Source organism: Triturus cristatus, chromosome 7 (genome assembly GCF_964204655.1).
Source record: "Triturus cristatus chromosome 7, aTriCri1.1, whole genome shotgun sequence".
Taxonomy (NCBI): Eukaryota; Metazoa; Chordata; class Amphibia; order Caudata; family Salamandridae; genus Triturus; species Triturus cristatus.
Window position 1 is genome coordinate 321,982,416 of NC_140590.1, and position 15,153 is coordinate 321,997,568.

The 15,153-nt window shown below is 46.3% G+C and overlaps 1 protein-coding gene across 3 annotated transcripts in view; it reads left to right on the forward strand.

Moving 5' to 3' along the window:
• The window catches only part of PPP1R12C (protein phosphatase 1 regulatory subunit 12C), a 1,231,266-nt gene that overhangs the window by 969,159 nt on the left and 246,954 nt on the right, over positions 1-15,153 (forward strand). For 2 of the 3 annotated variants that reach the window (XM_085616407.1, XM_085616408.1), the window contains one exon: positions 336-385. In XM_085616407.1, the coding sequence (XP_085472533.1) occupies positions 336-385 (50 nt within the window). Of the gene's footprint in view, positions 1-335; positions 386-8,458; positions 9,275-15,153 lie in introns of those variants that run through there. The other variant, XM_085616409.1, reaches the window with a different exon arrangement.

Consider the following 15,153-nt stretch of genomic DNA (forward strand, 5'->3'; position numbering starts at 1 on the left):
CTTGTTCTTTTAAATCCCATAATGACTTCAGTTGGATTGAGGCTTACGGTGCTTTAGGATGGACTTGTTGTGGATGCTACTTTTAGGGTAAAGACCTGCATGGTGAATGTCAGAGAGGTTGATGGTTTATAGGGAAATAATACGGGAACATTCAGTGGCTTAGGGTTGTTGTTGTCAAGCTGGACATCTCTAGAGATAGCTGCACTCTCTTACTGCAAAGACCTTAATCTGCTAATCCTAGTCCTTCTTGATACATTTGCATAGTTATCCTTGATGCAGTAGACCCCTTCACTTAGTCTTATTTGGTGTAAATATCTTAATTTATTCCACCACAGGGAGAAGATGATTTGGAGACTGTAAACAGCGACACGACTCCAGCACCTGGGTAGGGATGCATTTAGCCTATTTTTCATTTATGAATGTCGCAACTGGGGTACATGCATATAATGTCTCTGGCAGATCTAGCATGTGGTTGTTACTTCCAATAGTTGTCTTATTGCTAGGAGAACACACTTTGAAAAATATTTGTCTTCTCAGTAATTGCATAGTACATAACAGTAATAAGAGAATGTTTCCTTACACTTTACTAATGTTTTGGGATGGAAATACATCTTTATTATTATTTTTTATAATCTGGTTCTCTGAGATGGCCGTATCCTAACTTGTGTTTGGGAACAGTATCCTATTTGCCTATAATAGAAGCACTAACTAGAACAGATTTGAGTAGCAGTCATGCTATATTTATCACTTTGTGTCTCCTGGAATAATGAATCTTTTTTTTTAGGAGCTGGTCATCTATTTGCTTACATGGCAGCCAGCTATTTAGGATTTAGTCAATGTGGTATAGTGGTATTATAGTTTCCTAAAGTATCTGAAATTTATAAATATGTCTATCACAAAGGGTAGTGATCCAGTTGAGGTGATAAGGGACAGGGATCAAACTAAAATACGTATATACCTGTACACCATAAATTATTTTATATCTTGTCACAGATTGTCAGTCTGTATCTCTAATAGCCAATGGCAGCGGCTTATTTTTCTAGAACCTTTATCCACTCGGCTAGCACACATATACATATGATGCAAATCAGTGCAACTTCTTCCAGGGTTGAGAAAAAAGGGGTTGGACTGAAAGTGAACTTGCAAACGCTCTGCAGATTTTCGCATGAGCAAATCTACGCATGCGTATTTCTTTGTGCTACAATGCAGTTCACAAATATTTTCAACGACTAATATTTCTTGACCTACTACTGTAAATTCTTGTGAATTCAAGAAAGCCATAAATCTGCACTAATGCAAGGACATATACCATGGGTGCACTTTTGAGATGTCTTTAATAATTAAGACCCTAATTAGGTCTGGCGTTAACCATGGCCGTTTGTTTATCACAATTCTATTTCTCTCTCTATCTATCGGCTGGCTTCACTATGAGTGCCAGTAGTCCCCTGAGGAAAGGGGATGATCTTTCCCCCAACTCCCCTCCCCCTCAAAAAGATAACATCCAAGAGTATTCTAACAACCCTCAAAATCCTGCTCAGGAGAGAGGGCCCCATAGTAAATGTTTCGATTCCCTAAAGGCCTGGTGTCGCACCTGTAAGAAGATAGGTCACCAAACTAGAGATTCTGCCTGTCCTAACAAGAATGTCCCCAGCCCACCTCCAGTTAGTACTGGTGTGGCACATCTCCAGATGGGATCAGCAGTGCGCCCAGAGCAAATCTGGGTTCACACTGAAGCTGTTCTAGTTTCTAAAGAGGAGCGAGAGTTGGCCACTTTAGCTGTCTGGCCCCCATCTGGATCGATCTCCTCTTTCACCTCCGGCTAGGCCTGACACTGCACCAATTCTGGAAAGACCTCCAGACCTGGCTTTTCGATTGACCTCAACAGAGCTGCTCACACCCACCCCTCATCGCCTTGAGACCCTAACGAGTGAGTAGTGCGCTCTACAAAATCCTGATTGACAGATAATTTAAAAAGTGCTTACAGTACCCCTTAATGAATGGGGCTAGAGTAGAAATCCTAAGGGATACAGGAGCCAGTATCACCATGGTGAAAGATGCACTGGTTTCCCCAGGACAATACAGGACTGGAGAAACCTATCCAGTCACCACTGCTGACAGTGTCACTGCAGACCATTCCATGGCTATCGTGACATTAGACTGGAGGGACGGTGTTACTGCCTTGAAACAGTTTGTAAACAGTTTGAATTGTAACTGTATATGCACTTTTTTTCTTTCTGTATGGTTGCAGAGAAATGCAATACTTTGTAAATACAGTACATAGAATGGGCTTTTCAGTAAAATACCAGTTAAGTTACTTTTTAGATTACTTTTCTTACTTAGTGTAGTATACCTTGATACTACACTGGAACATTTCCTGTAAACAGGTAAGTAAAACCGTTTTTGTTAAACAGTACAATTTTAAAGAATTTCTTCAGTTTTTCAAACTCCACACAAATGTTTCCAAGAAAAACTGTCAATGTTATCCTATGGAGGAAAACAGTGTTATCGGTTTTAAGGTATTTGGTAGTGGGAGTTGAGGTTCTGGGGGTGCACTCAGGAGTCCCCCAGGGTCAGGGATGCTCTTGTTATACCCTCAGCGGCTCTACAGTGGCTAGGTGCAGAGTGCTGAGGCCAGATGTTTTCCAATGGGGAATAGGGGGCCTCAGGTTAGTGGCTGCTGACGAGCAAGCCACTTGGTTGTGGGAGCAAAGCTCCTGGACTTTAGCTCATGGCAAATGGTGAAGCAAAGTAGCACCAAAGGTGCACCCTCAGCGGCACTAGGGCGGCCGGGTGCAGGGTGCTGTTTCGATGTCGGGCGCCCTGTTTGCAATGGGGAACCTCCTGTTTCCAAAGTCACTGCAGGCTTCGGGATGAAGGTCTCCTGGGTGCGACCACCACTTAGAGAGGTAAGTTGGGGGTCGGTTAGGCACAGTCTGTTTGGCCACCCAAGGCCGTGTGGCTTCGGGTGCAGGGGTGCCTTTTGGGGTTGGATCTTCTTACCAGCTCCTGGTCGCGGTTGTGGGGGGACCTTCCATATTTAGGCTACAGGCGTCGGTTGGAAGTTAGAGGCAGGTCAGGGGTCTCCGTATCTCTGGTTAGGATCGCCGGGGGGACCTCCTCGTGGTGTATACCCTCTCGGGCCGTGGACGGCGGGTGCACAGTGGTGCAGATTCCCAGTGTCCAGCCAGAGGTTGCAGATGAACAAATCCGGTGTTCACGGGAAACAGTCTTTGTGGTTGAAGGCAGGCAGGTCCTCCGGGCTTTTCGAGGTTGCTGGCTGCAGAACACACTTTGATTTCGCAGGAGCAGGTAAGAGGTGGAGACAGGCCGGTTGGGCTGGGGCCAAGTCAGTGGGCGTCTTCCTCTTGTTAGCTTCTGGACAACTGTTCGGTCCTTCTTTTCTTGTGGTTTCTTCTGGTCTGAGGAAGCAAGGTTCAGGGGTGCTCCTAAATACTAAATTTTAGGGGTGTTACATGTAGCTAAAAGGGTTAGCACCAATGGGTCCCTTCCCTGGGGTGGGTAAACCCCCTGTTATGCCACCTTCCAGTGGGGAGGGTAATAAGCCTTTCCCTGGTTGGCTGAGTCCCCGTCCCCCCCTCCCCCCCCATCTGCAAGATTGCCGGGACTGAGAATTGTGCTTCACCTCGCCTCCCTCACCCGAGGGGTGGAGTTGGCAGAGGTAGGCAAGCCTCTCTTCCTCACTTGTTTTTCCCGACGGTTGTCCCGTCCAAAGTGGTGGTCAGAACCAGTGGGGACCAGTTGCAGAAAGCAGCAAGTGGCCCAGGGGAGCTCACAAAGGCATCAAGCCTTTGAAGCTTCCCCTTCGTGAACCCTGCTCATCCTGGGGGAGGAGACTTGGCACCTCGTCCCAGGATGTGAATTGTTTCAGGCCCCCAAGAGCAGCAGGCTCTTGACCCAGGGGTCCATAAACATGTCTGGTGGTGCAGCTGAAAGCAGCCTCTCAGCCAGGACACTAGTGGAAGGTTAGTTTTCAGGCGGCATCTCTAAGATGCCTGTGTGTACATTTTTCATTAAATCCCACACTGGCATCAGTGTGGGTTTAATGTGCTGAGAAGTTTGATACCAAAACTCAGTTTTCAGTGTAGCCATTATTTTGCTGTGGAGTTTGTAATGACAAACTCCCAGCACCATATACTCTTAATGGCAGCACTGCACTTACAATGTCTAAGAATGGACTTGGACACTTTAGGGGTACAGTGCTCATGCACCTGTACCACTGGTATAGTACACCCAGCTAGAGGGGTGGCTGACCTATGCGAGGGTAGTGGGTTGTGGGCAAGGCACACAGGGATGTGTGCCATTTCGACTCTTCACTTTGTTCTGCACCAAAACACGCAGCCTGCAAAGGCAGTGTGCGAGTATGAAGGTACAGGACCTCTAAGGGTGGCATGATAAGTGTTGCAGCCCTTAGAGGGCTTCTCTGGTCACAGTTCCCCGGGTACCTGTGGTGCCATTTACCAGGGGCTGACCTGTGGCCAGAGATGCCAATTGGGTTTAGCCTTCAATGCAGTTTTAGAGAAAGAACATAGGCCCTGGGTACCTGATTGGCAGGAGCCCAGGGCACACTCAGTCAAAGCACATCAGCAATTCAGCAAAAACTGGGGGCAGCCATGCAGAAAGAGCACTTTCTTATAGTTATCTGTTCAGTAACCCTCACTGCTCAACAGCAGACTGACTGTAGGGATGTCCTGCAAGATTATGCTGGGCTCTTCTCCTTGACTCCTGGCCGGTCACTGGTGTATCCATGATGTGGACACTGTGAACAGCTTGCCTGTCAAAACAAAGATCAGTCGGCAGTCTGACCAAGTTAAGGAGAGCATCAAAGCTGAAGTAAGCAAGACGCTGGAGTTAGGGATTATTGAGCCCTCTGAAAGTCCCTGGGCCAGGCCAGTGGTCTTAGGCTCATGCCAGTACTAGATTTATTATGACATTCACCCAGAGGACTCCTTAGAGGTGCCCCTAGAAACACCTACCAGTATCTAGCGTGTCGGATGACTGGTAGTGTCCAGCCTGCCACCACAGACTATTTTCTGAATCCCTGCAGGTGAGTGCCCAGTCTTCCCCATTTCAAGGCTAGCTGCTTCAGATTTGGCTACTGGGAACAGAAGATGGACAAAGAAGAGCCTACAACACAAGAACTGCGGGCCATTTCCGTAATTGGTGCTAAACCCTGCCTGCCTGCTGCTGTCCCAACAATTGCAAAGACTCAACTCGTCCAGAAGCTGTGCATCCTCATAATGCCTTGGAGGGCTACCAGCATTTCGACAACCAGTCAGCATCTCCCTTGAAGTGGAGGAGTCACTTCCATGTAGTCTGCGGACACTGACTGCATCTGCCCGGTACACCATTTTTTTTTTTTAACCCCTGGGTCCTCCGAGCACCCCAGGAGAAGGACTTCATGGCTTCCAGAGGTCATCCCCATCTCCCCAGTGAGTTTCGATCCTCTAGAACCTCAGCGAACCCCCAGCACCAATATCCTAGGTACCAGAGCCCGTGCAGCAGTTTGTTAATGGGATCTGCCCGAGACAAAAGTGAAATTTGGGGTAGCTGCCCCACAGTTGGATTCCTAGATGCAAGATAAGTGAAATTAATTGCAAGAATATCCACCTCAATTTATCTGTTAACTGTGAGGAGGGAAGTTGATACAAATGACCACACAACACCAGCAAGAACCTGTCGGTAATTTATGTTGAAGCAGAGTGAGTGTGTGTATGGTTTTGAAAGTGGCCTGTTTGCAGCCAGGCTTGCATCTCTCCCTGGAGGGAAGTAGTGGGATCAAAATGGGAAGAGAACCAGTATTAATGGGTTCCCACTACTGGGGAGAGCAGGGTATCTGATTTTACTAACCAGTATGTGGCCTTGCTTGAGGAGCTGCAGCAACTGAGTCAGTCTGCAGACAATGGGGAAACCTTCAAAGAACCATGCTACCTGGGATTATTTCACCCCTAAGACTTAATGGTGGACACTTAATGAGAAAAGGTTAATGAGTAAAGGTTTAAGGCCCTCCAACACTGCTGGGTTACTAATCTATTATTCATGTCCCATTTACTTGAATAAGAACACTGCTTCACTTGGACAAGACGAGGAAGTCTGATTGCTAATACCTAGGAGCACACTGGGGCTTTGTATCCTGTTCTTCCCTCTACCAAAACGCTACAAACTATTCTCGGGTCACACCAGCTAGCTTCTTGAGGTTCAGAGGGAAATCCAGGACAAGATGGCACTTTGGAAGGAGAAAGCAGCAAGCACAGTGTGATTGGACCTGAGGCAGTGAGGGAGGATAAGTCAGCTTCCCGCTTTGATCTGTGGCTTGGGTTGCCCAGGGAAGCTTCTGAACAGATGGGTGCTTTAAAAGGGACTTTGAAACTTACATTTGTTCTGTGGAAGTAGAGTTTGGAGGTTAGCTCATGTGCGTGTGTGCCCTGGGTTTCCCTATAAGAGCTCCTTAAGGTTTGTAGAGCATTTGGTTAATCAGCCTATAATATAACGGACTCTTCCACACTGTCACGGTTTGTGTGAGGCTGGGCATTTTGCTGCAGCAGGAGTTGGCCGCCAGTGTCTACCTTCAGTAATGCTCAGAGACGAGCATTCATTTTGGCTTCCCCATTGTTTTCTCTGGATGCTAAATGCATTTTCTTTAAAGAATCGAACCTCCTGATTGCGTTATACAATTTGTATTTTAGTATAATTTGAATCATTCAGTATATCTTTTTTCTAAATTGGTTTGGTAATTTTGATTTCATTTATTGACTATACAGTTTTGTTGCTTTTAAAATACTGGACACATTGTCTCTGCTTTCAGCTCAGTTATTTCAGCTATAGAAGATATTAACTAGGATTCCTTAATCATCAAACACTTATAGGAAATAATTCCTCTACTTTCTCAAGGGAACAGTTGGCTCTGGTGACCATACTGAGACTGTGCAGCACGGTACTACAATGTGGGTATCTTGCTTTTCATCTTCAGAGCCGATTCCAGTTCTAAAGAAACTCAAATTTGAGTTTCTGGCTCCATCTTGCAACCCTTCCCAGGTTCAGACTTTGTTAGGGCTGCCTTTAATCTCGCTGGGCCAGATCCTGCAGACTCAGCGAGTGTGGCAGCTCTGACCCATATATTGCACCAAGGTAGCTATCGCCTATGAAGGTGGCAACCTTATTATAGTCGCTGATTATGATATTGGTACCAGTGCAACCCTTGGAAGTACGTCTAGCATCCCTCAGCACTCGCTGCAAACCTAATTTGTGAGGCTAGAAAAAAGGTTAGTGATTTCTTTGTGGACTATTCTGTTGCTGAGCTTCTGCCCAGACTTTTGTACAAATGGAACTACTCTGCTCATACGTCTCCTGGAGGTGATATCTATATTAATTAAACATAAAGTTAATTTTAGTATAAAACCATAAACGCGTATCTTTAATAAGTTCCACAACTTACTGTCTTAGATCACAGGTCACATATCATGATTAACATCCAGCATTAATCAAAATCACAATATGCAATATAGAACAGCAGATCCAAGTTTGACCACAATAATTAGGACATTACCCACAGCAAAACACTCAATTTGACAATATAATTTGATGAGACAGGAAGGCTATCCTACAAGTAGGAGTTTTTTAGTCAACATTGGAACAGTATACAATTTTTGCCTGTCTATAATATTACAAAAAATAAAGTTCATCATAGTTTTCTTTGAGTGTTTGCCACAAGGACACATAAATAATGGGAAAAGTCCAGTGTTTCAGAAATAAAACAAAATGTTGGGTGATACCTACCATAAATCTGGTCAAAAGATTGTATAGCAAGATTCCATGCTTTGTCTAGTTTTTGTAAAAATTAAAATAACTTCCCATTGGTTTCATGAAGTCTACTAAGTCTACTTTCCAGAAACCTTTAATTAGCCACATATTCTTTTTTTCTATATTTTTTCAGGATTATAGAACATGTCAGTAAAAACCTTCTCAGTGTATCCTAACCACGGAATCCTAGGTCTGCTATCCAGATTTAGTCTAAAATTACTTAGCTGTTCAGACTATCTTAGTATTGGACCAAATAGAAGCGTATAGTAGAGCTGGGGCCAATTTGATCTAATGCTCAATATACTCAAAGCTTGGTTATTCATGACAGTTGTAAAAAGGTGTGCTGATCAGTAATCCAAACAGTCACTTGGAAAAACGGTTCTTCTCAAGTGCAATCTAGATACATCTGTGTATGCCATAACCCTGCACTAGAAGTGGCCATTAAAGCAAATTTACTAAGAAAGATTATTCAGTGTGGGCTTATTGTTCATGCTTGGGGCAACTCTAAAGACCACCTCTTAGGATTAAATGTAAGAATCTTCGGGTTACTAAACAGATAGTTGTTTGTGTTTTCAAAGGGCAAGCTTAAGTAGGAAAAGACAAAACCCTTCTCCACTTATATATCCTTCTTTTTCGGCAGGGATCAGGGGGTTGACCAGTGGCATGTATAGACGTTTTGGAAAAATGATCAAGGTGGTCTATAAAAGATCTTGCTCAATCAGTTGGTGCCTGAAGACCATTTGCTGTTCTGGATTTTATGACCGCACAAGCTATGGTGAAAGTATCTGAGCATTCACCTCTGAGACTGCATCTTACTCAGCAAGCAAGTCCAAATGCAGTGTTGTCAAAGTCAGTTGTTGTTTTTAGCCCCTTTCGATCTAATGTGGGCCATTGTTTATCTCTGTTTACATGATTAAATGCCAAGCTTAGGTATGTCTATAGGATTTTAGGAAAGATTGAAGACTCCCTTTTTTATGTAACTACATCTCAACAGGATATGCGTTATTTGCACATAATGGGTGAGGTGAGCGCTCTCATGATTAACTTCTACCCATGGCAATTGCTGTAACTTAATGCAGTGCAGGCAAATTACCCAGATCGCAGCTAAGGACAGAGTGTAGCGCGATACGGTTGACAACTTGGGTTTGAGAAAAACCAATAAATTGTTTAATTTGGACTGGATCTAGCTAACAAGCAAATGTATGCCTTAATAGCTATTATATTTTTATGAACATTGCATTTATGTGTTTAAATTGATTCTTGTGTGTTTACACAATTGACAAATGCAGCCAAGAGAAAGTATTTTGTTTATGTCTACACGTAGCTGGGGGCGTAGGTACCTTTTAAAAGTCACGTTCAGTTCATGCTAATCATGTGATCAAGACCGCTGTGTCGGTCGAAACGCGTCTGAACCAAACTTTGTTTATGAAATAATAAACCGAGCACGTGAAATTTGAACCAGCATTTGTGTGTCCGTGTCTTTTGGCAGTACCGGCTGGTACTTCGGAAGGAGGATTCGACATATATCAGGAAGGAGGTGATTTCAAACAATTCTTTATTGTTCACACAGCTCAACCAACGCGTTTCAGCCTACATGGCCTTGCTCACGGTTAGTGAGTCCTTCTATGGCACTATATATACACCCAGCTAGTTGTTTGTATACCTTTGCGTTTTAGGTACTATACCATGACCCGTTGATGCTAATTCATTTACCTGTTAAATACAATATAAGATCGATTTTCTTTTGGTTAAATTGCACAACATTGTATTGATTGCACTACATTTCCCACAATGCCATACTCAGGCTAGCTGGGTGTGTATATATAGTGCCATAGAAGAAGGACTCACTAACCGTGAGCTTGTAGGCTGAAACGCGTTGGTTGAGCTGTGTGAACAATAAAGAATTGTTTGAAATCACCTCCTTCCTGAGTGCCGCATCTTTGGATTATTATTGTGGTTTCCGTGGCCAGGATCCGGCCCGTTATGCTGAGCACCCGCTGACAGTGTGCCCCGGAATTTGGATCCCTTTGTTTGGATATATATATATATATATATATATATATATATTCTCTTCCAGGGGATCCTCATCAATAGTCATAAGCACTAAATAAGCACTGAATATTCCCGCCCATGTGCGGGGACCCCGGAAATAATAAAATTATATATGTAAAAAACATACATATATACAGCTCTGTATATGTATAAACATATATCATTTTTTCCAAGCAAATGCAGCTCCCATAAAAGGCTAGGCAATGTAAATATACACATCCAATAACACACATATATATATATATATAAAGGTATAACAATACACCTAAATCTCTTTTTTTTTTTTTTTTTTTTTAATGAGGTAAACACTCATGAGAAAGCAAAAAATAAAGAGAACAAACTGTGGAAAAACACAGATGTACAACACATTGCCAGCCTGCAGGCTGCATTGCAATACAATACCATAGAGACTAAAAAGCCCTGTACAGGTAAAAACTGGCACCGTGCCTTTAAGGCAGCCCTGACTTCCATATCCCATCATGCCTCAGGGGTGACAGTTAGGTCAGTTGTTCTTTCCGGCTCCTTCAGTCAGGACCCTGGAATTCAGCTCTCTTCTTTTTTGACTCTTTAGTCAAGAATTATTACAACTTTAAGATTTTTTTGGACTTCTTCTTACAACTTCTGTGAGGAAGTCAGTATCCTGTGTTTTTCTGACTGATTTTTCAGCCGTTTTGTCAGAAAAATGCCTTCTTTATTTGTTCCATGCCCATCTTGTGGAAAAAAGAAGGCTGCGTCAGACACACATGAGGTGTGTATCATCTGTCTGCCGGACTCTCACTCTCCAGCAACATGTCGTCATTGTGAAGACCTTTCCAAAAGGACTTTAAAGGAGAGGGAGAGGATTAGGCTGTATGGCCTAGCAGAACGGTCGACGTCGAGGCAGTTGGTCCCTGTTTGCTCCCCATCGACGTCGGGCTCGGCGTCGAAGACTCCAGCGGCGGGATCGTCGCGGAGAGGTGAGGAGTCAAGGGGAAGTCATGCTGCAAAGAGAAAATCGTCGTCGACTTTAGATTCAGCGTCGAAGCGGATGCGTTCGACGTCGACGGCATCTAAAAGCTCGGCGTCGAGGTCTCGGCGCCACAGTTCAACGTCGAAAAAGCATCTGTCGACGTCAAGAGAAGATCGATCGACGTCTGCACAGAGATATCGTTCGTCGTCGAAAGAAAGACATCGTTCGACGTCGAGGTCGGCGAGACATCATTCGACGTCGCGAGAAGTACGTAGGCGATCTCCACAGTCGACGTCGAGACCAAGATCGCCGTCAAGATCAAGATCGCCGTCGAGGAAACATCGTTCGACGGCGAAGAGGCTTTCGACGTCGTCGGAGCATTCGACGTCGAGACAAAAGTCTCCGTCAGGAGTGACGTCGGGGCAGACGCCTCCGTCAGGGCCGACGTCGAGGCAGGAGCCTCCGTCGGAGTCGACGTCGAGGCAGAGGCCTCCGTCGGAGTCGACGTCGAGGCAGAGGCCTCCGTCGGAGTCGACGTCGAGGCAGGTGCCTCCGTCGGAGTCGACGTCGAGGCAGGTGCCTCCGTCGGAGTCGACGTCGAGGCAGGTGCCTCCGTCCTCACAGGTCTCCAAAGCTTTGGTGAGGTACATGAAGCCTCCGTCGAAGATAATCTCGACGTCGAGACAAGAAGCTCGGAGCCTCGAAGATTCGAGTCAAAGATCTCCGGTGATAGGCCTATCACCGTCGAGGCAGCCCTCTGTTGAGGGTACGCAGGAGGTGTCGCATATTCGCCTCACGATTCGACCAGTCTCAAGGCGAAAATCTCCTCATAGACTGATATATACGACTCCTGAGTCACCGCGTCTCATATCTATCTCGCCTTCAGGATCAGAGGGCTCAGGTTCAAGATCAGAATCACCAGAGCTTGTGCATCAATCTCCAGTACCTGCAAGAGAAAGTTCGCAGGAGGAGGACAATGCTGTACCTCAGAGTCCCGTAAGGGAGATGCCTCCGAACCCTGCTGTACCAGACGCAATAAAGGCATCGCTAACAAGAATAAGGGGCGTGGTATTCCCAGCGACACCGATCAGACCAAGATCTCGAGAAAGAGAATCCCGAAGTCACTCTCGAGCACCAAGAAGGCGATCCAGGTCTGCCTCCCTCAGAAGAGAGTCGACCAGATCAGAGAGAAGGCGCCGTAGGACCCCTTCTACCTCCCCTTCTTCCAGATCATCCAAAAGGGATTATTCACCGACACTCTCGGAGACGCCACCCTCTCGGGTATCTCCGGTAGATGATATTTCTACATTTCAAGAAGTGTTGTGTAGAGGAGCTACAAAATTAAATATCCCTATGCCGGTTCAGGAGACCACCGCATCCATAATTTTTGAAACTCTTCATGAACGCACAGTGACACGCCCGTTATTGCCATTAGTCCCCGGTTTGCTACAACCGGTAATGGATATCTTTCTCACGCCAGCAACCACCAAAACGGCGCCGGCGAGAATTCTAAAAAAGTACCGTCCAGCTCCGGAGGATCCGCTATTCCTTAAAACAGATCCTCCACCGGACTCTGTCATCACCGCCGCTGCCAGAAAGACGCATGCAGTAGCTGGATCTTCAACGGTGCCACCAGATAAGGACAGTAAAACGCAAGACTCCTGGGGGAGGAAAGTTTGCGGCTCAGCATCCTCAAGCTTGAAGGTGGCAAGTGCCTCGGCGCTTCTGGGGCGCTATGATAGGTCACTATGGGACTCTCTTCAGAGGTTCATTGAAAAAGTTCCATCAGAGGACAGACGGGACTTTGAAGAGATTTTGCATGAGGGGAGTCTGGTTTCTAACCAGATCATAAGTGCAGCGGCGGATGGGGCAACACTGGCAGCGCATGAATATGCACATGGAGTCACAGCCAGAAGAACATCCTGGCTTAGATTGACGGCCTTGAAACCGGAAGCGCAGGCAAGAATTTTAAATCTGCCTTTCTCCGGTAGTTCTCTTTTTGGGTCCCATGCAGACGAGGAAATGGCCCGTATGAAAGCAGAGCTGGAGACCATGAAAGCAGTCGGGCTTGAAAAGAGGAAAGAGTTTCGACGCCGCAAGGGAAATGACAGGCGCAATTACCAACAGAGGGTTCAAACCCCTCATTGGCAAAAGAACCAGGACCAGCAAGGTCAAAAGAAACAGCAATACCAGTCCCGCAAGCCATCCAGGGGACGAGGTAACAACAGGCAGTCTAATGCTGGAAACAAAGCACCGGGGAAGCAATGAGAAACCGCTTCCTCCGATGCTGTCCACCGCTCCGGTGGGAGGAAGTGTTGCGCATCATCTTCCAGAGTGGCAGACAATCACAAAGGACAAGTGGGTACTCAATATACTGCGTCATGGGTACTCGCTTCGTTTCAGAAGTCACCCCCCATCGATTCCTCCTGTCAAGTCATCCCAGCATCTAAAGCAGCTCAGAGAAGAGGTAGCGACGCTACTACTCAAATCTGCAATAGAGAAAGTGCCCATAAACCAGAGAGGAAAGGGAGTTTACTCCAGATATTTTCTCATCCAAAAGAGGAGTGTGAAGGCGGAGTTCAGACCCATTTTAGACCTACGGATACTGAACAAGCACATAAGAAAGGAAAAATTTCGCATGCTGGCGCTCCACCAAATATATCCTCTTCTCCGGATGGGCGATTGGATGTGTTCACTGGACCTTCAGGATGCATATTTCCATATTCCCATCCTAAGGAATCATCGAAAATTTCTCAGGTTTGTGGTAGGCAACGCTCACTATCAGTTCAAAGTCCTCCCATTTGGCCTGAAGTCAGCTCCTCGAGTATTCACAAAATGCGTGGCAGTAGTAGCGGCTGCTCTGAGGCGCGCAGGAGTCTTCGTCTATCCCTACCTAGACGACTGGCTAATAAAGGGCTCATCACCACAGAATGTGCGGACACAGCTGTCGCTATGCCTGAACTTATGTCGCAGGTTGGGTCTCAGAGTGAATGTCAAAAAGTCCAATTTTTCACCAACGCAGAGGATCCACTACCTGGGTGCAACTATAGACTCCGTAGTAGGAAAAGTGTTTCCTTCGGAGGAAAGACAGTCATCCATTATGCTAAAAGGCAGACAGATTATGACCAGCAATCTGTCGTCGGCAAGGCAAATCTCATCTCTGCTAGGGGCCATGGCATCCTGCATCTTCCTAGTGCCCAATGCCAGGCTAAGGATGCGTCCTCTCCAGCAAGATCTCGAGGACAAATGGGATCAAAGGAACTCCCTGTGGGAAGAAAAGGTTTGCCTCTCCTCTGCAGCCAAACAGTCAATCAGGTGGTGGCTGAAGCCAAGGAATCTGCAAGTGGGGATTCCCTTCCATCAAGAGCCCCCAACTCAGACCTTAATCACCGACGCATCCCTTCAGGGATGGGGTGCGCATTTTGGGACTCTGCAAACTCAAGGACGGTGGTCCAGCAGCGAGCAGTTGTACCACATCAACATGCTGGAGCTCAGGGCGGTCCACCTAGCCCTCAAAGCGTTCCTACCTGCGATAACGACGAGTACCATTCTAGTACAGACGGACAATACCACCACAATGTACTACCTGAACAAGCAGGGGGGTACTCGATCCAGAACGCTCTCGCTGGAAGCTCAGTCCCTGTGGCACTGGATCCTAGCAAGGAACATCTCATTGAAAGCGGTGCACCTACCAGGAGAACTCAACGTGCAAGCAGACTTGCTCAGTCGGCATTTTCAAGAGCCAGAGGACTGGGTAATCAACGACGAAGTGTTAGAAGACATCTTCGGGGAATGGGGGCGCCCGCAAGTGGACCTCTTCGCGGACGAGCAAAACACAAAATGCCGAGGCTTCGCCTCAAGATACCATCGACCAGGATCCCTAGGGAATGCCCTTTTGATCAATTGGTCAATGACATTTGTGTACGCTTTTCCGCCTCTCCCACTAATTCCCAAGGTGGTGACCAAGCTACAGAATTCATCTGCCAAGATGATACTCATAGCACCGGACTGGCCGAGGCAGTGGTGGTACTCGGATCTCCTACACATGTCGATCCGCCCCCACAAGCGGCTGCCGTGCAGGCCGGACTTGTTATCCAAGATGCAGGGGAAGATTTACCATCCCAGCCTTCCCTCGCTGAGCTTAACAGCATGGCTCCTGAAGTCCTCCAGTATGGCCATCTGAACCTCCCTCAAGAGTGTATGTCCATACTGAAGGAAGCCAGGAGGCCTTCGACAAGACACTCCTACTTCTGTAAGTGGAAAAGATTTTATATATGGTGTGCTCAGCATCATTATGATCCCACTAAATGCCAGGAGGATGTAATTTTGCCCTA